Below are 21,923 nucleotides of genomic sequence, written 5' to 3'. Positions count from 1 at the left end.
AGGAGGCAGCGACCACAACATGATAAATCTTAATCTGCAATTTGAGAGGGAGAAAGTGAAATTGGATGTGTCGGTATTGCAGCTGGGCAAAGGAGACTACAGAGGCATGAGGGAGGAGCTGGCCAACATTGACTGGAAAGGGACCCTAGCAGGGGTGTCAGTGGAACAGCAATGGCAGGAATTTCTGGGAATAATTCGGAAGATGCAGGATCTTTTCATTCCAAAGAGGAAGATAGATTCTAGGGGGAGAATGAGGAGACCGTGGCTGACAAGGGAAGTCAAGGACAGTATAAAAATAAAAGAGAAGCGTATAACATTGCAAAGATTAATGGGAAGCCAGAGGATTGGGAAGCTTTTAAAGAACAATAGAAAGTAACTAAAAAGACAATGGGAGAGAAAAAGATGAAATATGCAGGTAAGCTAGCCTATAATATAAAAGAGGAATTCCCGGAATGGCGGGACTGTCGTATGTTGAAAGGCTGGAGCGATTGGGCTTGTATACACTGGAATTTAGAAGGATGAGGGGGGATCTTATTGAAACATATAAGATAATTAGGGGATTGGACACATTAGAGGCAGATAACATGTTCCCAATGTTGGGGGAGTCCAGAACAAGGGGCCACAGTTTGAGAATAAGGGGTAGGCCATTTAGAACGGAGATGAGGAAGAACTTTTTCAGTCAGAGAGTGGTGAAGGTGTGGAATTCTCTGCCTCAGAGGGCAGTGGAGGCCAGTTCGTTGGATGCTTTCAAGAGAGAGCTGGATAGAGCTCTTAAGGATAGCGGAGTGAGGGGGTATGGGGAGAAGGCAGGAACGGGGTACTGATTGAGAGTGATCAGCCATGATCGCATTGAATGGCGGTGCTGGCTCGAAGGGCTGAATGGCCTACTCCTGCACCTATTGTCTATTGTCTATTGTCTATTGTCTAGGAAAGCAAAGGTTTGTTCAGTTATATAAAGAGCAAGAAAGAGGCAAGAGTGGACGTTGGACTGCTGGAGAATGATGCAGGAGAAGTGATAATGGGGAATAAAGAAATGCTGAGGAGTTGAACAACTTTTTTGCATCAGTCTTCACAGTGGAGAACATCAGCAACGTGCCTGAAATTCAAGAGAGTCAGGGGTGGAAGTTCATGGTGTGGCTATTACTAAGGAGAAGGTGCTTGGGAAGCTGAAAGGGCTGAAGGTGGACACATCACCTGGACCGACCGGTTGGACTGCACCCTAGGGTTCTGAAAGAGATTGTGGAGGCATTGACAGTGATATTTCAAGAACCACTAGAGACAGGAGAGGTCCCAGATGATTGGAAAATTGCCAATATTACCCCGCTGCGCAAGAAGGGAGCAAAGGAGAAGAGTCTGACTTTGTTGGTTGGTAAGGTTTTAGAGTCCACTAGACCAAGTTGGGCCCAAACCTCTCCTGCATTGGTGCAGCACCCTGTCCTCCCCCAATCCCCTCTCTCATCAACCCCCCCTCCCCTCTCCCATCTCCCCCACTGCCCCATTCCCCCTCCCTCCTCCCTCCCTCCCTCCTCTTCTTTTAAAATTTAAAATTTGAATAACTTTAAAAATATAAGACCGATTTCAATAACACTACTTGCATTATTAATAAAGTGACAATGGTGAGTAAGGTGGGCCTAAAATTGTTGCACTATTGTGTACTGTTTTGGCTGAAGTTCAGTCGCAAATAAGGTACATAGATTATAAAGGATGATGTGTGCCGGAGTACTTTGAAGTTCATGATAAAATAGGCCAAAGTCAGTATGGCTTTGTGAAGGGGAGGTCTTGCTTGACAAATCTGCTGGAATTCTTTGAAGAAGTAAATAGCAGGACAGACAAAGGAGAGTCAGTTGATGTTGTTTACTTAGATTTTCACAAAACCTTCGATAAGGTGCCACACGTGAGGCTGCTGAGGAAGATGAGAGCCCACGATGTCAAGACACTAGAATGGATAACAGGTTGGCTGGATGGCAGAAGGCAAAGAGTGGCAATAAAGAGGTTTTCTCTTGGTGGCTGCCAGTGACTAGTGGAGTTCCGCAGGGCTCGGTGCTGGGGCCGCTACTCTTCACGTTGTATATTAATGATTTGGATGAGAGGATTGAAGGCTTTGTGACCAAGTTTGCGAATGATACAAAAATAGGTGGAGGGCCCAGTAGTGTAGAGAAAGCAGGGACTCTGCAGAAGGACTTGGACAGGTTGGGAGAGTGGGCAGAGAAGTGGCAGATGGAATATAGTGTAGCAAAATGTGGAGTCATGCATTTTTGTAGAAGGAATAAAGGCGTAGACTATTTTCTAAATGGAGAGAGAATCCAGGAATCGGAGGTGCAAAGGGACTTGGGAGTACTGGTGCAGGATTCCCAAAATGTTAATCTGCAAGTTGAATCGGTAATAAGGAAGGGAAATGTAATGCGAACATTTATTTCAAGAGGGCTTGTATACAAAAACAGGGATGTAATGCTGAGTCTCTATAAGGCGCTGGTCAGGCCGCATTTGGAGTATTGTGAGCAATATTGGGCACTATATCTGAGGAAGGATGTGCTGACTCTGGAGAGGGTCCAGAGGAGGTTTACAAGAATGATCCCCAGACACAGTGGGTTAACATATGATGAGCGTTTGTCGGCACTGGGCCTGTACTCGCTGGAGTTTAGAAGAATGAGGGGGACCTCATTGAAACATACAGAATAGTGAAAGGCTTAGATAGAGTGGATGTGGAGAGGATGTTTCCACTAGTGGGAGAGTCTAGGACTAGAGGTCATAGCCTCAGAATTAAAGGACGTTCTTTTAGGAAGGAGATGCAGAGAAATCTCTTTAGTCAGAGGGTGGTGAATCTGTGGAATTCTGCCACAGAAGGCTATAGAGGACGTCAGTGGATATTTTTAAGGCAGAGGTAGATAGAATTTTGATTTGTACAGGTGTCAGAGGTTATGGGGAGAAGGCTGGTGAATGGGGTTAGGAGGGAGTGATAGATCAGCCATGATTGAATGGCAGAGTAGGCTTGATGGGCCGAAGGGCTTAATTCTACTCCTGTCACTTATGACCTTATAACTAGAGAGTGGTCCTCAGCTACTATCTACCTCATTGTGGACACTCACACTATCTTTAATCAGACTTTACTGGGCTTTATCTTGCACTGAATATTATTCCCTTCATCGTGTATCTGTAAACTGTGAACATGATTGTAATCATGCATAGTCTTTACACTTAGTATAAGAAAATAACTGCAGATGCTGGTACAAATCGAAGGTATTTATTCACAAAATGCTGGAGTAACTCAGCAGGTCAGGCAGCATCTCGGGATAGAAGGAATGGGTGACTGAAGAAGGGTCTCGACCCGAAACGTCGCCCATTCCTTCTCTCCTGAGATGCTGCCTGACCTGCTGAGTTACTCCAGCATTTTGTGAATAAATACCTTCGATTTGTACCAGCATCTGCAGTTATTTTCTTACATTTCAAATTCTAGACATAGCTTTAAGGTCAGTGGGGAGCATTTAAAGGAGATGAGCAATGCAAGTGGGTTTGTTTGGTTTTAAGAGTGGTAGGTGCCTGGAATGCACAGCCGGGGAAGTGGTGAAAGTGTATATGATAGGGGCATTTAGGTAGATGCATGAACAGACAGGGGATGGAAGGATATAGACCATGCCAGGCAGATGGGAGTAGTTTAAAATGAACCTGATGGTTGGCATGGACATTGTAGGCCTGGATAGGGCAGTGGGGATGTTGCTATGCTGGATTGCTCTATGTTCAAGGCAAGATCAAGGGATGTCAGATTGGAAGAAGAATTGTTGTGCCTCTGTCCCTTTCTACAGATGCTGAGTGACCCACTGAACGTTTTCAGTATTCAGCAAGTCTAGTCGCATTGCACGTTTTAGTGCTGAGCAACGCCCAGTCTCCTTGAAATTGAATGGCATTGGGGTTAGGAGGGAAAGATAGATTAGACATGATTGAATGGCGGAGTAGACCTGATGGGCCGAATGGCCTAATTATGACCTTATGACCATCACGACCCACAATTAAAGTGGGGTCTGAAGAACTGTTCCAACCAAAAAGGTTCCCTCCACAGGTGCGGCCTCACCCACTAAGTTACTCCAGCATCTCGAGTTTAATAGGCCTACGTGATCTCCCGGTTGCTAAACACTTCAACACCCCCTCCCATTGCCACACTGACCTTTCTGTCCTGGGCCTCCTCCACTGTCAGACTGAGGCCAAAAACAAATTGGAGGAACAACAACTCATATTTTGCTTGGGCAGCTTACAACCCAGCTGTATTCATATTGATTTCCCAACTTCCAGTCACCCTGGCTTTCCCTCTCTCTCCCCGTTCCTCCCCCAGCCTATTCTCTCACTGTCCTCCCACTTCATTTTACTGTTTGTATGCCTCACCTTCCCCTCAGCCAACAATGAGCCATTCTACATTTTTCCCTTGTTCATAGTCTGCATTGACCTGTTGTTTTCACACCTTACCCTTCCATATCTCTCATTCCCCCCTCCCCTGACTCTCAGTCTGAAGAAGGGTCTCGGCCTGAAATGTCACCCATCCCTTCTCTCCAGAGATGCTGCCTGTCCTGCTGAGTTATTCCAACATTTTGTGTCTATCTTTTGAGTTTCAGTGAGGTGTTGCAGCCACTATCACCTAGAAAAATAAGTGGGCCACATAAATTCACGGGAACAGTTCAAAAGCTGAGTATTCACTACAGATGCTGGAAATACTCAATACAGTACGAGTGCGTTAACAGAGAATAACTAGCCTTTAATGTCAATAGAATTGTACAGTATCAAAACATGCTATTTGGCCCAACTCATCCACATCAACCAGTTGGCACACTTCCATAATAATTCCATCGCCTAGCACTTGGCCCATAACCTTCTATTCCCAAGCAACTTAAGTACTTGTCTGAACACTTAGATTCTGTCAGCAACCCAGCCTCCACCTCTCCCTTGGCAGTGCTCTGCAGGTAAAAGAGGTCCCACTCAAATCTCTTCAAAAGCTCTTGGGCAGCACGGTGGCGCAGCGGTAGAGTTGCTGCCTTACAGCGAATGCAGCGCCGGAGACTCAGGTTCGATCCTGACTATGGGCGCCGTCTGCAAGGAGTTTGTACGTTCTCCCCGTGACCTGCGTGGGTTTTCTCCGAGATCTTCGGTTTCCTCCCACACTCCAAAGACGTACAGGTATGTAGGTTAATTGACTGGGTAAATGTAAAAATTGCCCCTAGTGTGTGTAGGATAGTGTTAATGTGCGGGGATCGCTGGGCGGCGCGGACTCGGTGGGCCGAAGGGCCTGTTTCCACGCTGTATCTCTAAATCTAAAAAAATCTAAAAATTCTTCCCCTTACCATAAACCTATGTGCTCTACTTTTATCTATGTTTGACATGGGGAAATTCTTCTTGCAATCTATCTTATCTGCTCCCCTCATAATTCTACACAATTCAACCATGTCCCCTCTTATCCGTCTGCACTTGCAAGAGAAGAGACCTTGCTTTTCCAGCCTCTCCCTATAACTGAACTGCTCCACCCCAGTAACATCCTGGCGAATCTCCTTTCACCTTCACCACCACTCTCACATTCCTCCTCTACCAGTCACCAGAGCTGTCTGCAATACACCAACTGGGGACTGATGAAAATTGTATAAAGTTGGAGCATAATCTGCTCACTCCCATATTCAGTGCCCAGGCCAATAAAGGCCACATCTTAAAATCCTTCTGAACCAGATTATCTATCTGCATAGTCAATAGTCAAGTTTATATGTCACATACACATAAATGTGCAGTGAAATGAAAGATTACCCACAGTCCAACAATAAGAGCAATAAAAATAAGCAATAAGTACCACAATCATAAACCAACACCAAACAAGAAGAAACATCCATCACAGTGAGTCTCCTCCAGTCACCTCCTCACTGTGATGGAAGGCCAGAATCCATGGCCTTGCACACATCCTTCCATACCTGCTAAAGCCCTGCCATTCATGGTTTATGTCCTCGCCTCCCAATAATGTGTCACCACAAGTTAGGGTGCCGTGGCAGCACGTTGGAGCACCGGTAGAATTGCTGTCTTACAGCGACAAAGACCCGGGTTCAATCCTGACTACAGGTGCTGTCTGTGTGCTGTTTGTACGTTCTCTCCATGGGTTTTCTCCAGTATCTCCAGTTTTCTCCCACACCCCATAGACATCCAGGTTTGTAGGATAATTGGCTTGGTAAATTTATAACTTGTCCCTAGTGTGCGGGGAATAATGTTAGTGACCACAACTAATCACTAGTTGGCGTGGACCCGATGGGCCAAAGGGCCTGTTTCCGCGCTAAATCACTAAACAAAACATTAGTCTGGATTAAACCCCATCTGCAAATTTCCAACTAATTTCAGGAACACATAGATGTCTCTGCAGCCTAAGAAGACCCTCCTTATTGCTGACAGTTCCACCAATCTTTGTGTTACCCATGAATTTACTGATCTTGCCTCCTACATACATATCCAAGTCATTCACACATATGACAGCAATGATCCCTGTGGAACAAACTGGTCATAGGCATCCAATTACAAAAGCAATTCTCTACAATCAACTTGTGTCTCTTATTGTGAAGTCAATTTAGGGTCCAGTTGACAAACTTGCTCTGGATCCCATGAGACCCAACTTTATTCTGTGGCAAATGACTCACTATAGTCTTTTACCTGCCTACAAACACACAAAAGCACAAAACACAATTCTGAACAAATTGTTTCCAGACATTCAAATAAAACAAATCCAACAATTCTGATGCAGCTCCACACCATATCATTTGATATGTAATCAATCCACATTTAAATTGTTGTACTGCGGAAACAGTGGGTGAATGGAACTGATTGTTTATAAAAGAATGAAAAGTATACAAGGGGTAAACAGTCAGAACTCATTCCCCCCAGGATGGAAATATCAAATGCTCTAGTCCACAGCTTTAAGGTTAGAGGGGCAAAGTTTAAAGGAGATGTGCGGGACAAGTTTTTACACAGAAGGTGACAAGTGCCTGGGGCGTGTTGCCAGGGGGAGTGGTAACAGCATTGGAGAGACTTTCAGATAGACACATGGACAGGGGGAGAATGTGGACAATTTGCAGGAAGATAAGAAATGGTCTTGGCATTATGTTCGGAACAGGCATTGTGGGCCGAAAGCCTGTTCCAGTGCTGTCATAAGAAATAGGAGTAGAATAAGGCCATTCGGCCCATTCAGCGGCACGGTAGCGCAGCGGTAGAGTTGCTGCTTTACAGCGAATGCAGCGCCGGAGACTCAGGTTCGATCCTGACTACGGGTGCTGCACTGTAAGGAGTTTGTACGTTCTCCCCGTGACCTGCGTGGGTTTTCTCCGAGATCTTCGGTTTCCTCCCACACTCCAAAGACGTACAGGTATGTAGGTTAATTGGCTGGGTAAATGTAAAAATTGTCCCTAGTGGGTGTAGGATAGTGTTAATGTACGGGGATCGCTGGGCGGCACGGACTTGGAGGGCCGAAAAGGCCTGTTTCCAGCTGTATATATATGATATGATATAAGTCTACTCCGCCATGGCTGATCTATCTCTCCCTCCTATTCCCATTCTCCTACCTTCTCCCCATAACCTCTAACACCCATACTAATCAAGAATGATTATAATATAAGAAAATAACTGCAGATGCTGGTACAAATCGAAGGTATTTATTCACAAAATGCTGGAGTAACTCAGCAGGTCAGGCAGCATCTCGGGAGAGAAGGAATGGGTGACATTTCGGGTCGAGACCCTTCTTCAGACTGATGTCAGGGGGGGCGGGACAAAGGAAGGATACAGGTGGAGACAGGAAGATAGAGGGAGATCTGGGAAGGAGGAGGGGAAGAGAGGGACAGAGGAACTATCTAAAGTTTGTTTAATGATTGTTTATTTTCTACCTAATGATTGTTTATTTTCTATGAAATACACTTCTAACTCAAATTTGCACAACAGACTGTCTATGCTCCTTTCCAATCTAAGTGTTTGGACATGTACTCCGGGCTCTTTGCAAACCTGAATCCGCAGAAGCAGTCTCCGGTTCGCTTGCTCCAGTTTCTTTTGCCTGTTTTCTAATTCTCGGAGGCGATGCTGCTCCTTCTGAAGCCACTTGATGTACTCCACACTTGCTTTCAAAATGGTACCTTTGTTCCAACGCACGTCACTGCAGAGTAAAAGGTCATCTTTAAATAAAAGTCTGCCTTGGCAGAATTTTATCAGAAAAAAGGAAAAATGCAATCAAATTAATATTAAAATTAAGTTATTGAACAGTAGCATTAAAATGAAAACAAGATTAACGTAGTGTATCTTGCATTACAATATTCTGTAGGATCTGGGGACAGCCATCTAATGTAACAATGTCCTCTAATCTGACATTTACAGAAGGTCAGGAAACTTTCTCAACTAATGGTTACAATCCTCAATGTTACTGTTCACTCTTTGCAATGGAACCAATTTCAGGTCATTATTCCGCTACTCCCACTTTCAGTATTTTTTGGCTTTTCATTACTCTCAATGTGGCTTACTTTCTGAATGATAGCAGGCCTTCCCTTTAGTTTCCTATTCCAGTTCCTCTTTCTCTGCTTCTGAATCAGTTTCTCTCTAACGTTTATCATTCCCCATGAAGCATCATTGTCCTGAAGCGTCACCCATTTATTTCTGCAAATTCTTCTTGACTGAGTGCAAGAGGCATCTGCAGCATTTTGTTTTCGGAATGACTTCAAAGTATGAAGAGCACAAGGAGCAGTATGGTCATTGAGTCAGTGTGAAGAATAGATCGGAAACGAACCAGGATAGTGCACAATACAGTCCCTTCAGTAACCATTGCACTAGTGGCACCCGGTTTATACCCGCATCAGTAATTTATAGAGTTGGAATCAGCAACATATTTATGAATTGAGATGGAATTACAAACCCACAACGTGAAGCAGTATGTTAAGAAATGAGATCTAATCATTTAATAAAGTTTTGCAATAGTTGTATAATTTTTTACTGTGCATAGAAATAGAAGCAGTTGGTAGGTACTCAGCCAGTTGAGTCCAATCCTGCAGTCAATTTGATCATGGCTGATTACCTATCTCAATACAGGATTTAATCTCCCTCGCCAGTTATCCCTGATAACTTTTGCCCCAAGAGGTTCAATTTATCTCCTTCCTAAGAAATGCGGCCAAGTTTTAAAACAGGATTTTTGTAAATGGTATCAATACTTACGGATCATTTGACTTTGGAATTAAGGTACCGAGCTCTTTAATCCGATAATTGATGTTGAACCTTCGTCTTCGTTCAACTGTTGAGAATTAGTTGTACGGATGTGACTAATGGCATTCATTGATTTCAGGCAAAATGATTCAAGCAAAACCAAATGTTTTAAGCAGACCGACAGCGGCCACACTTACTCAAGTTGTGATTATCTTTCTTTTGCCTTTCTTTAACTAGTGCATGTGTTTCAGCATCTGCAGCAGTCAATGAGAAGTTGGTTAGTTTTGAGTGACCACGAGTTCTATTTTAAATGTAATACAGATCATGATTATCAGGCCTGCCATCCTCTGCGTACTTAGCCATATATATATATATATATATATTGCTGCAAGAAGAATCTATATGGTGCAATTATTTAATGCTACCATTACTGCCATCACTAAAATTCACTAACTTTCACTCATTCCTACACTACAAGGTTATCAGGAGATATTTGGATCCAAGGCCACAGCATCCAATCTTAATCTAGTTAACCAGCAAAACGTTTCCCTCAAGAGGGCAATTGTGACTTTTCAGAATGAGGCAGTGTTCTGAATAAAACAAATCTGAAAGACTACTGTGTTGATTTAACATTTGAAGGGAGGCAATCACCCAGCTTCCTAAATTCATTAAACTTTAATAGAGCATGATGCCAATTAAAATGTTAGACAGAAGTTACCATTCTTGGTTACTAAAAGTAGCCGTAAAAATAAACAAATGACCTTTTCATGAGCAATCAATGGAATGCAATAGAAATATTTTTGTTTTATAATTGATTAAACTTTTTTTTCTGAAGTACTTTGAGAGCTTGGAAGAAAAAGGAAAAATGGATGAGATTTCTATTGCCTGCCATTTCCCAGAATTGGCCAAATCTGAACTATGCTCCAACAGTGCATGTTACTCTGTGCTCCTATATATTTCACAAATAAAAGTTATATTTTCGAGATACATCATGGAAACAGCCCCTTCGATCACAGATTCACACCAGTTCTATGTTATCTCACTTTCTCATCCACTTTCGAAACACTAGGGGCAATTTGCGGAGGCTAATTGACCTAAATCCACATGTCTTTGGGATATGGGAGGAAACCGGGGCACCAAGAGCAAACCCACATGGTCACCGGTCGAATGTGTAAACTCCATACAGACAGAACCCTGATCTCTTGCACTGTGAGGCAGCAGGTCTACCAACTGCACCACCATGCTGCATAAGATAAAGAGGAGGCGAAGATATCATGTACATGGTACAACAGAACAAACATACAGGAGATAAAAGAAACTAGCCATAAGGAGAATGTAAACCCAAGTGGTTACGTGAAAAGTGCACAGGTAAAAATATCTTCAGCTTGGAAAGAACAAGACATAACACACAAGTGCAATTTCACACTGACAGGTTATGGAAAGGGAAAAAGAGAATAGCTTGCTGGTGTCATTGCAGATTGAACCAGAAAGAAAAATATATATTTCAATGCAAGTTTCCACAGAAAAAAGAAACAAAGATGGTTCGAGAGAAAAGGAGCTCAGGGCATTGTGGGTGAGGATAAAATCAGGACTGCTGAATGGAAGACAAGGTTTTACTTGAGATGCAAACAGGACGAGACCATTCCCAGTTACAGGTCAATCTCTATGTCCTACATTAATTTTAATTCTGTATGTCATGTTATTTCCACCAATACTGACATTGTGCTCCTAACAAAAGTTCCAATCATTTCAGGTATGGAAAACTCTGAAGACTACAGAGCAAGATGACAGCAAGTGGATGTTTAGTGACTTTCCAAATCACATGCCGACATAACTGAAGCTTTAAAGATGGGAGGGCAAATAGAAGAGTAACATAAAAACAATTGTAGGCAAGAACACTAAACGTTTTTAATGCAAGAGGAACACAGGCCACAAAGCATTACATTATAGCTGTTTAGAACGGGGATGAGGAAGAACTTTTTCAGTCAGAGAGTGGTGAAGGTGTGGAATTCTCTGCCTCAGAAGGCAGTGGAGGCCAGTTCGTTGGATGCTTTCAAGAGAGAGCTGGATAGAGCTCTTAAGGATAGCGGAGTGAGGGGGTATGGGGAGAAGGCAGGAACGGGGTACTGATTGAGAGTGATCAGCCATGATCGCATTGAATGGCGGTGCTGGCTCGAAGGGCTGAATGGCCTACTCCTGCACCTATTGTCTATTGTCTATTGTCTATTTATTTTTTCTCTGATAACATTGGAGTAGACTAAAGGTTTGATGAGGGCAAAGCCATTGACTTTGTTGAAATGGGCTTCAGCGAGGCATTTGACATGGATTTGCATGTTAGACTGCTCTGGAAGGTTAGATGGTTATCAAAAAACACAGCAGGATCTTGATGTTGGGGACAAGGGGGGAGGATTGGTTAATGGAGTTTAATGCAGATAAGTGCAAGGTGGTGGGAAGTCAAACCAAGGCAGAACCTTCACAGTGAATGGCAGGACCCTGGGAAGTGTTATAGAGCAGATGGATCTAAGAGTGTAGGTACATAGTTCTTTGAAAGTGGTGTCACAGGTATAGGGCGGTCAAGAAGGTGTTCAGTACATTAGCCTTTATCAGTCAGAATATTGAGTATAAAAGGATATTTTGTAACATTTATACAAGACACTGGTGAGGCTGTATTTGAAGTATTGTGTTTTGTCATTCTGTGTTAGGAAGGATGTCATTAAGCTGGAGAAAGTGCAGAGAAGATTTACAAGGATGTTGCCAGGACTCGAGGGCCTGAGGGCCTGAGTTGGGCAGGCCATGATTTCATTCATTGGAACACTGGAGGGTGAGGGTTGATCTTATCGTGGTGTATAAAGTCATGAAGGGAATAGATAGGGTGAATGTGACAGATTTCGGCAGAGACATGGATAGGAAAGGTTTAGAAGGATATGGGCCAAATGTGGTCAAGTGGGGCTGGTGTAGATGGGGCATCTTGGTTGGCACGGGTAAGTTGGGCCAAAGGGCCTGTTTCCATGCTGTATTTGAAATATAGCGTAGGAAATTCATAAGGAAACAAAAGCTGTTCAAGATAGTTTGTAGAGTCAGCTTTCACAATAAAAAGAAGCTTAAATTCAAGTTGATGGAAATACTAAAGTTAAGAATATCAGTAAAGGAACAGTGAAGACAAAGATGAAGACAGAATAACTGCTACATATTGTTGCTCAGGCCAAGAACAATTCCCAGGGGAAATATTTATACTGCCCTATTCAAAAACATATCTGAAGGGATCGATCTCTGCCAGTTGTCCAGTTATTTAAAGATAACTTTAAACATTGAGAATGGTTGGTATTTTTTTGTAAAATGTTAGAAGACCAATTGTCATGATGCACAATTGCCCTAGAGGGCGAGATTAAGAATAGCTCTTTTAAGTTATCAAACCATGCTTAATAGCTTTTACATCAATATTGCAGCCCACAAAAGAGAACTAAATAGGGTTTATTTTACAGATATGATCTCATTGTGTCAAATGGATTTATACCACAGTGGAAAAGAGAACAAATGTTCATTATTGTCAGTAAGCAGGAAGTATGCTTTCTTACACAGCAAAAATGAATTTGAAATGCATCGATTTTGTAGGTACTATACCGCTTCTGAAATGGTGTAACTAATTTAATTTACTCAACTATGCCAACACAATTACTTCCACTGACATCAACATTTGATGCGTTTCTTCTCAGAACACAATCATAACACGCGGGTTTTTTAATAAATATGCATATTTTGTTTCAGATGTTTTCTAGCTGGAACCTCATCAATCTCAAGGATTTGTAATGTACTGATTTACTAAATACTTACTTCTAGAGTGAGTAACTGTGATTCCCCTTTTTACTGGAAGGTTGGTAGAACAGGAACTGGGAGTGAGCCCAATTTCAGTTGTATTCATACCCTCATCACCACCATAGACATCCAAGATACTGCTGGACAATGGCAACTGGTCAAACAGAAGAGAAAATAACGAGAGGTGGAAAACCATTTACCAAAGCACCAGGAAATTGCTGATTGAAAGTTTAAGCACCCTGCTGAACACATTTGTACCCATGCATCAGAATTGGGTGTAGAGAACATCCGGGATTTTCTTCAAATTAAGAAGCACTCAATCGTAATTAGCAATGAATATAACCTACCATCGTATGCTGAATTAGTTCAAAATTATTACCCACTCAATAATATTTGCCACGTTCTTTTAAAAACCAAGTGAAGCTCCATTTACTTTGATGGAAGCCAATCACATCTTTAAATGACACAGTTGAAACTATTAAAAATGCATGTCCCCCCCCCACCCCCAACTGCAATTTATAAAGTAAACCTTGTTCTCAGATATCAACCAATCAATGAGCATGATGGGTCTATGAACATCAAACTATCCAACAAAGATGAGACATGTTGCAGGCAAGGTGAATAGTGAAGCGTTGTGCTGCATCTGCACATTAAATTGGGAAGGCCTAATGGTCTATTATTACCTCAGCTTCACTCCCGCCATCAAGTTCAAATATATATATATATATATGCATCACTGCACCCAAATCTTTTTACATCGTGGTTGCCCACCTGTGGTTTGGCTAATATTCATTGCTAAGCTGTTGACTCCTAAACTCAGTCCAGTCCAGTTTACTTTATTGTCACATGTACTGAGGTATAGTGAAAAGCTTTTGATGCGTGTTATTCAGTCAGCAGAAAGACAATACATGGTTACAATCGAGCCATTTACAGTGTACAGATACATGATAAAGGAATAACGTTTAGTGCAAGGTAAAGCCGGCAAAGCAGCTGATCTTAATTCATTATTATTTGGAAATGATTTTAACGAGTCAGTTACAGATGTACAGGGAGATTTTGACCAAGCAATTTATTACATGTGAATGGGTTTATTTCAATCTGCTGTGATTGGCATGCAAAGTCAATATTGATGGGATAGGGGAAATCTTTCAGTCTCTTCCAATGTTTTATCAAGATCACCATTGCCCTAGCCTTGGTATACAATGCAGTCCCTACTGGAATCTCTGACTGAAAGGGCCAGCTCTCAGCTCACTAAAGAAATCCAGTGCCCCTTTGTACAAGGTAGGGGAGGTCACAATATCAGTGACAGGCTGTAAACCTCAGAATGTCCTTGATCGGCACCAAATTCCCTTCATACACCCCAAATCTGTCACCAAAATCGAATGCATGGTAAAATCAACACAAGAAACTCTAATAATAAGATAAAAAGCACTTAATTCTTTACAAATGTACTTAATCTGCTTGTAATTAGTTCTTCCATTTCAATGGGGCTGCTGCCCCAGCACCAGGTATTAATAACTAAGAGCAAGTTGTTTGGGCACAATCTCGAAGCGGAGACCAATTAATACAAACAAACACAGGATTCTTTATATTTAACCACACTCCTTACAGTTGTTCCTCTCCATTAAAATGGAAAGGAAAGGACTCACTCTTCCTGTCCAAGGTCTAATCTGCACAGGTTCATTGTAGGTTCTGGGGAATTGCAACAAATCCATGTTCCACCTCTTGAGTCCAAGTTCAGAGTGCAGCCAGGAAACTGGCAGCCGAGCTCAGCAAGTTAGGGACTTCCGCATTTATGCAGGATTCCTGAACTTCCGGCTCATGTTAGGGGTAGAGGGAGGTAGCTGGGGTAAATACTGGCAATTAGTGATGTAGCTAGCCTTTCCTAGCCAGGTCCAGCACAATCTGTTTTAGTGATGCTGATTGAGTAATGATCATTAGCTAGGATTTGAGTAATCCTCCTTGCTTATCTTCGGGTGATGCCTTTAGGTCCTCCAAGGGCTCAAATGTATAGTCAAATCTCAAGATTCAAGAGTGTTTTATTGTCATATGCCACAAATAGAATAATGAAATTCTTACTTACAGCAACACAACAGAATATGCAACATAATACACTGTAAATAATACACTGTAAATAATATAATAAACGAGAAAAAGGTTCAGGGTGTGTCTCTTCTGAAATGGCAGTATTTGTACAGTGCAGCGCAGCCTCAGTTTTGACTGGAGTATGTGTTCAGATCTTTAGATGGCTTAAAACCACAGCCTTTAACTGAAAAGTGATGAAGTCAGCACTAAAGAATAGCGAGAACAGATTGCACAAAAACAGGCTATGAAATTTGGTTCCTTTAAAAGTATTTCTTTGCTGTAACACTGACCAAAGGACGACGTTGCATTTATGGAAGGACACTGCAGGATGTTGTGAAGTCTTGCAAGATATTCGTTGTTACTTATAGCAATTGACCAGGACTAGGATATCCCGGCTGTTCTTCCAATTGTGCCATGCATGTGCATTTATGTTTCTAGTTTAATTTGGACTCAAATGTTTTGATTTATAATGTCTTGTGTTTATATTTAACTCATGAAGCTCTTTTCTGCTATTTTGCAATACCTGACCATTATTTCCACATTGAGGAATTGCAAGAAATGATTCATCATTTCAAAGAATCTTCTTGAAAGAGAATTATTGCTGAGAAATAACTTTAAAATCAAACAAAAAACAGTTAAAGATACACAAGGAACTGCAGATGCTGGAATCTTGAGCAAAACACAGTGCTGGAGGAACTCAGTGGGTCAAGCAGCATCTATCTGTGGAGGGACTTTTCAGGGTGGGACCCTTCTTCAGACTGATTGAAGTAGGGGGGAGAAAGCTGGAAAACTGGCCCCACTTCTATTTCTCTTCTTTCTCGCCCCTACTACAGCGAGCCTGAAAAACACGCCTTACATAAGATGTTGCCGTCCTATTCCCTCCACGGATGCTGCCTGAACCGTTGAGTTCCTCCAGCACTTTGGGCTTTGTTATTGAACAGTTATTCTCGAACATAGAACAGCACAAAACATTTGAGTCAAAATTAAACTGGAAACAAAAATGCACATGCATGGCATAATGGGGATGTCCTAGTCCTGGTCAATTGCCATAAGTAACAAAGGGACAGACCCTTTGGCCAACAATGCCTATGCCAAACATGATGCTAAGATCATCACTTATCTACCTACATGTAACCCATATCCCTCTATTCCCTGCATATCCATGTGCCTATCCAAAGGTCTCTTAAATGTCACTAGCATATCTGCTCAACCACGACCCTCAGCAGCACGTCCCAGCCTTTCACCACCTTCTATGTAAACAAAAGGCGACCCTCCACATCTCCTTCAAACATTGCTCCTCTCACCTTAAAGCTACGCCCACAAGTATTTGATATTTCCATCTTGCGAAGAAGTTTCTGACAGTCTCCTCTATCTACCACCTCTCATAATTTTCTATACGCCTATCAGGACTCCCCTCAACTTCAAGTGTTCCAGGGAAAACAATCCAAGTATGTTAAACCTCTCCCCGTAGTCAAAACCCCTATTTCTGATATCATTCTGGTAAACCTCCTCTGCACCCTTCCCAAAGCTTCCCCATCCTTCCTATAATGGGGCCACCAGAACTCCATGCAGCACTTCAAATGCGGCCTCACCATTCTCTGTAACAGTTCTCTGTAAACTAATACAGTCACTAAAAAGAATCATTAGAAAAGATATGCACTATTCAATCTGTTGAAATGCAGTAAATTGCCTAATAGAATTTTAAAAGATGATGCTGTCCTTTGAATAATGCCTTGTTGTAGGTAGCTGATCCTAGTAGAAAAGAAAAGGTAACGTTGTAAGAAGGAACTGCAGATGCTGGTTTAAACCGAAGATAGACGCAAAATGCTGGAGTAACTCAGTGGGACAGGCAGCATCTCTGGAGAGAAGGAATGGGTGACGTTTCGGATCGAGACCCTTCTTCAGACAAAGGCAAAGTTGTTGGCCAAATAACCAACATACAAGCAAGATAATGAAGGAAGACCTTTAAATGTGTCTCTTTATTACCTGCCTAAAATGGAGGTTCGATCAATTAATATTCATTATTTTTAGTATTTTTAGTTTCTTTGAACATGCTTTTGTTTGAATTGTTTTGTAGAATGTTGTTGGATCTAATGAAGTTTAGATTTTATGACCTCCTACTATTATTATTTATAACCAGTGAACAAAATTCATAAATATAAACAGTATCCATAATTACAACATAAAAGATCTGTCATTATCATTTTATTTGTTCTTTGGTTACTTTATAATCTGGTGATAAACGGTGCAAGTTGAATGACCTCACAGGACACGGACAGAAAACTTGAAGTTACATTTAAAAGAATCGCAACTTTTCGCCCTGTTAATTAAAAATGTGTCTATTTTTACACACCGTCCACTTCATTAATGTTAGTACACAACCTCTATTTATTACAACGCCTGGACATTTGAAAATAATCCTTCCTTGTCCAGTCATAGCCACATGTCCTTTGTAGCTTCTGTAATATAATAACAAGATATTCCAGCATTTAAAAAAAAATCCTCTTGCATTAAATTTAAAAGGTGAAATAATAAAAAATTAACATTTCCAAGTATACCCAATTCTTGGAGTTAACTTAATGAGCAAAGCTACTACAATGTTGCGACTATTTTACTTTTGATGCACCATTTTAGACTTCTGTAATCCGTGCTGGGATGCTGACACTGCAGTAGCCCTATGCTACCCTTATCTCGAAAGAGAAACTTTTAATTTTACATACATTTCCCAATAAAGTATCTACGCACAACTTAGTCACTATTCCAAGTGTAATCTATTCATTAAAAATAAACTCCACTCTTACCAGGTTTATTTTCTGTGATTCAATAAACTCCGCGACAGTGATAGTTTTACTTTTCTCCTTCATTTTACTTCCCTCCTCTCTCAGAACTGCGATGTGCTCAGCTACTAAAGTACATGTGCTGAATATCAGTTCATAAAAACAAATGGTCTCTGACTTCTTGGACTTTAACACTAATCTGATGTGGAGTGTAATTGGCAAACCTTCTCCTGCCGGCTGCACAGCTCTTTGATATCAGGTCAAGCAATGCAATTGTTAATATTTACTGGCGTACAAGTAACTATTTCAACAGCAGTTAAGAATCAATACATCTGTGCTTCACTGTCCGATGAATAGAAGAATTACCATATTGGAGAATTTGCTTCTTTGAACTTGCCATGGCCAACAATATGATTGCCAAACTATTTCTATCATTAATTCCCATTTTGCTAAAAACATATTCCTTCCAAGCTGCACAAAAGGGTAATTTTGCCTGAAATAGTCTGTTCACAATACCCACGGATAATTTATCAATAGTAATCAATCCAATCTGATTCCAGTGCAACAATAAATAAAGGGCATCGATCCATAAATAATCAAGTGTGAATTTATGTATTTATTTTAGTAAATTCATAATAAGACAGTTTAAGATGAATTTGTGTTTATGTTTTGCTGTAGTGATTCTTTAATATTTACTTATAATAATCATTTGATTTTCCTTGGAACAATACTAGTTTGTAAGTGGCAAGTTTGATGATATAATTTGAAACTATCATTCAATGTGAAAACAATAGATTGAGTTAAGAAATAGATCATTGTTGCTTTTCAGGCATGAAAGGGGTACAAAACCTAAACCTAATTTCCTTGCACTTTCACAATGTAAGTGGGAATTTCAGTGGGATCTTGATCAGCTGGTCAAATGAGCTGAGGAATGGCTAATGGAGTTTAATTAGAAAAGGAAAGGTTTAGAGGGATATGGCCCATACAGGAGCAAGTGGGACTACTATATAAGGGACATCTTGGTTGGCATAGGCAAGTTGGCCAAAGGGCCTGTTTCTTCTCTGACTCTATGGGGGATGTTATGTTACAGTTGTGCAAGATGTCTGTGAGGTAACCTTTGGAGGATTGTTTCTGTTTTGTTCACCCTGCAATATGAAAGATCCCTTTGTGCTGGCAAGAATGCCAAGGATGTTTCCAGTACTAGAGGATCTGAGCTATAGGGTCAGATTGCTCAAGATATGTAATCTTAGAGAGGTGTATAAAATCATGGTTTGTGGTAGATGAGATAGAGTAGAAAGACCGTTCACTCCGCATCTCCCTGGTCCACTCATCCTTTCCCACCCAAGCCACCCTCTCCAAGGTACCTTCCCCTGCAACCGCAGGTGATGCAACACCTGTCCCTATACCTCCTCCCTCGACTCTGTCCAAGGACCCCAACAGTCCTTTCAGGTGAGTCAGAGGTTCACTTGCACCTCCTCCAACCTCATCTACTGTATCCGTTGTTCAAGGTGTGGACTCCTATACATCAGGGAGACCAAACGCAGACTGGGCGATAGTTTTGCTGAACACCTTCACAGTCTACCCTGGCCTATGCAATCTTCTGGTTGCCAAACACTTTAACTCCCCCTCCCCATTCCCAAACTGACCTCTCTGTCCTAGGCCTCCTCCACTGTCAGAGTGAGGCCAAACGCAAATTGGAGGAACAGCATCTCATATTTCCCTTGGGCAGCTTACTGCCCAGGGGTATGAATATTGATTTCTCTAACTTCAAGTAACCCAGGTATCCACTCTCTCTCCTTCCCTCGCTCACCATAGTCGTTCTATTAGATTCACTGCCGTCCTGCTGGGTTTCACTGTTTGCATCACTTGTTATCACCTTCCCCACAGCCAACAATGGACCATTGTGGGCTCCACCTTCCCTTGATCATCATTTATTTTTTGGACATCGTTCATTCTTTGTTCTATGTACCTTTTCATACCTCTGTGTGTCCATGTCCCCTGACTCTCAGGTTGAAGAAAGGTCTCAACCCAAAACATCACCTACTCCTTCTCCCCAGAGAGACTGCCTGACCCACTGAGTTACTCCAGCTTTTTGTGTCTATCTTTGGTGTAAACCAATATCTGCAGTTCTTTCTGACACACTAACACTGCGGGAAGCTAGAGGTGAAATTCAGGAGCCCTGGCTGAGGTATGGGAATCATTGTTAGACAAGGGAAAGGTGATGGATGATTAGGGGGTGGCTAATGTTGTACCTCTATTTAAGTAGGACTGCAAGAAAAAGCCTGGGAACTATTGATCAGTGAGCCCAACTATTGATCAGTGAGCCCAACCCAAAATCTCAGAATCTGCTTGAAATGTTGCAATGTCCTCGCTGACTCCTGTAAATCCCTGGCCCATCACCACTCTCAGTAGAGGTTGTTCAGGATTCTATTGAGAATCTCGTCTCTGCTGCAGAAGAAGAAAGAAGCCCTGTGCAAATGGCACCTCACAAACTACCCACTAGCCTCAAATGTCAGACAGTTTATCTGTGATTTCCAAATAGGCTTCAGCAGTCACCTGAAAGGTGCAGTCATAGAGTTGTACAGCATGCAAACGGGCCATTCAGCCCAACTCATTAATGCCAGCCAAGATGTTGAGCTAAACAGTCCCAATAAACATGAGTTTGCTCCAAATTCCTTGAAATCCTTCCTATCCATATACTTACTTAAATGCCTTCTAAACACTGTAATTGTACCAACCTCCACAGCTCCCTTTGACACCTCATTCTACATACAACACTATCTGCTATGTGTTAAAAGTTGCCTCTCAAGTCCCTTTTATATCTTTCCTCTCTCACCTTTAGCTTGTGCCTTCCAGAATTAGAATCCTCTACCTCGGGGAGAACAACTGTGTGTTCACCTACTGCTCACCTCCCATGAAATTAACATAGCGCCAATGCTCAACCTCCTATGCCCCAAGGAAAAAACTCCCTGCCTATCCAGCCTCTCCTTATAACCCGAGCAATCCAGTCCTGGCAGTACCCTTATGAATCCTCTCTACACACTTTCCAGCTTAATGACATCCTTTCTATTTCTTGGCGAGTAAAACTGCACACAATACTCCAAGTGTGGTCTCACCAATAACTTGTGCTGCTGTAACATGACGTCCCAACTCCTGAACTCAATAGGTTGACTTATGAAAACAAAAGTTGCCAAATGCCTTCTTCAACATCCTGTGTTGGCACCTTCAGGGAGCTATGTGCACGTGCACTTAAGTCTCTGTTCTACTACACTCTCTGAGGCCCTAACATTTATTGTGTAAGTCCTGCCCTATTTTATTAATAACAATGCAACGCCTCACACTTAGTCCAAATTAATTTCCATCTGCTGTTCCTTGGCCTATACCCTTGATCCTGCAGTAACCTTGGACAATCTTCTTCACTGTCCACTTCACCACCAATATTGGAATAATTAAACTTGCTAACCATTGTCATGGAAATTGTTCATGTAGATGGCAACAACAATGTTCCAGCACCCTTCCCTGCAGCACAGACCTCCAATTGGAATAACAATCTTCTATTGTCACACGCAGACTGCTTCCACTAAACTTATTATGTACCCAAGTGGCTAGTATACCTTGGATCGCATGTGACTTTACCTTCCAGACAACCTTATAATGGAGTACATTGCCAAAAGTTTTGTTTAGCTTAGAGATACGGTGTGGAAACAGGCCCTTCAGCCCACTGAGTCTGTGCCTACCCGTGATCCCCACATACTAACACTTTCCACAGCCAATTTACAATGTTACCGAGCCAATTAGCCAATGAACCTGTACATCTTTGGAGTGTGGGAGGAAACCAGAGATTTGGGAGAAAACCCATGCAAGTCACGGAGAGAACGTACAAACTCTGTACAGACAGTACCTGTAGTCAGGATTGAGCCTGGGTCTCTGATATTGGAAGGCAGCAACTCTACTGCTGTGCCACTGTGCCACTCTTTGCTTTGCTAACATCCATGTACACCATAACTACCGCCCTCCCCTCATCAATCCTCTTTGTTACTTCTTCAAAAAACTGAATTAAAGTCATGA

The 21,923-nt window shown here is 42.0% G+C and overlaps 1 protein-coding gene across 2 annotated transcripts in view; it reads right to left on the bottom strand.

Annotated features, from left to right (window-relative positions):
- LOC144603454 (transcription factor EC-like) overlaps positions 1-21,923 on the bottom strand; it is a 39,388-nt gene that overhangs the window by 7,348 nt on the left and 10,117 nt on the right. The window contains exons 1-5 of one of the 2 annotated variants that reach the window (XM_078416663.1): positions 17,880-18,002; positions 13,012-13,147; positions 9,378-9,434; positions 9,193-9,268; positions 7,999-8,146 (exon numbers count right to left, since the gene is read on the bottom strand). In XM_078416663.1, the coding sequence (XP_078272789.1) occupies positions 7,999-8,146; positions 9,193-9,268; positions 9,378-9,434; positions 13,012-13,147; positions 17,880-17,942 (480 nt within the window). In that variant the 5' untranslated portion in view covers positions 17,943-18,002. Of the gene's footprint in view, positions 1-7,998; positions 8,147-9,192; positions 9,269-9,377; positions 9,435-13,011; positions 13,148-17,879; positions 18,003-21,923 lie in introns of those variants that run through there. The other variant, XM_078416662.1, reaches the window with a different exon arrangement.

This window comes from Rhinoraja longicauda, chromosome 20 (assembly GCF_053455715.1).
Source record: "Rhinoraja longicauda isolate Sanriku21f chromosome 20, sRhiLon1.1, whole genome shotgun sequence".
NCBI lineage: Eukaryota > Metazoa > Chordata > Chondrichthyes > Rajiformes > Arhynchobatidae > Rhinoraja > Rhinoraja longicauda.
The sequence above is the reverse complement of the archived record's forward strand: the minus strand, read 5'-3'. Positions and strand labels throughout refer to the sequence as shown.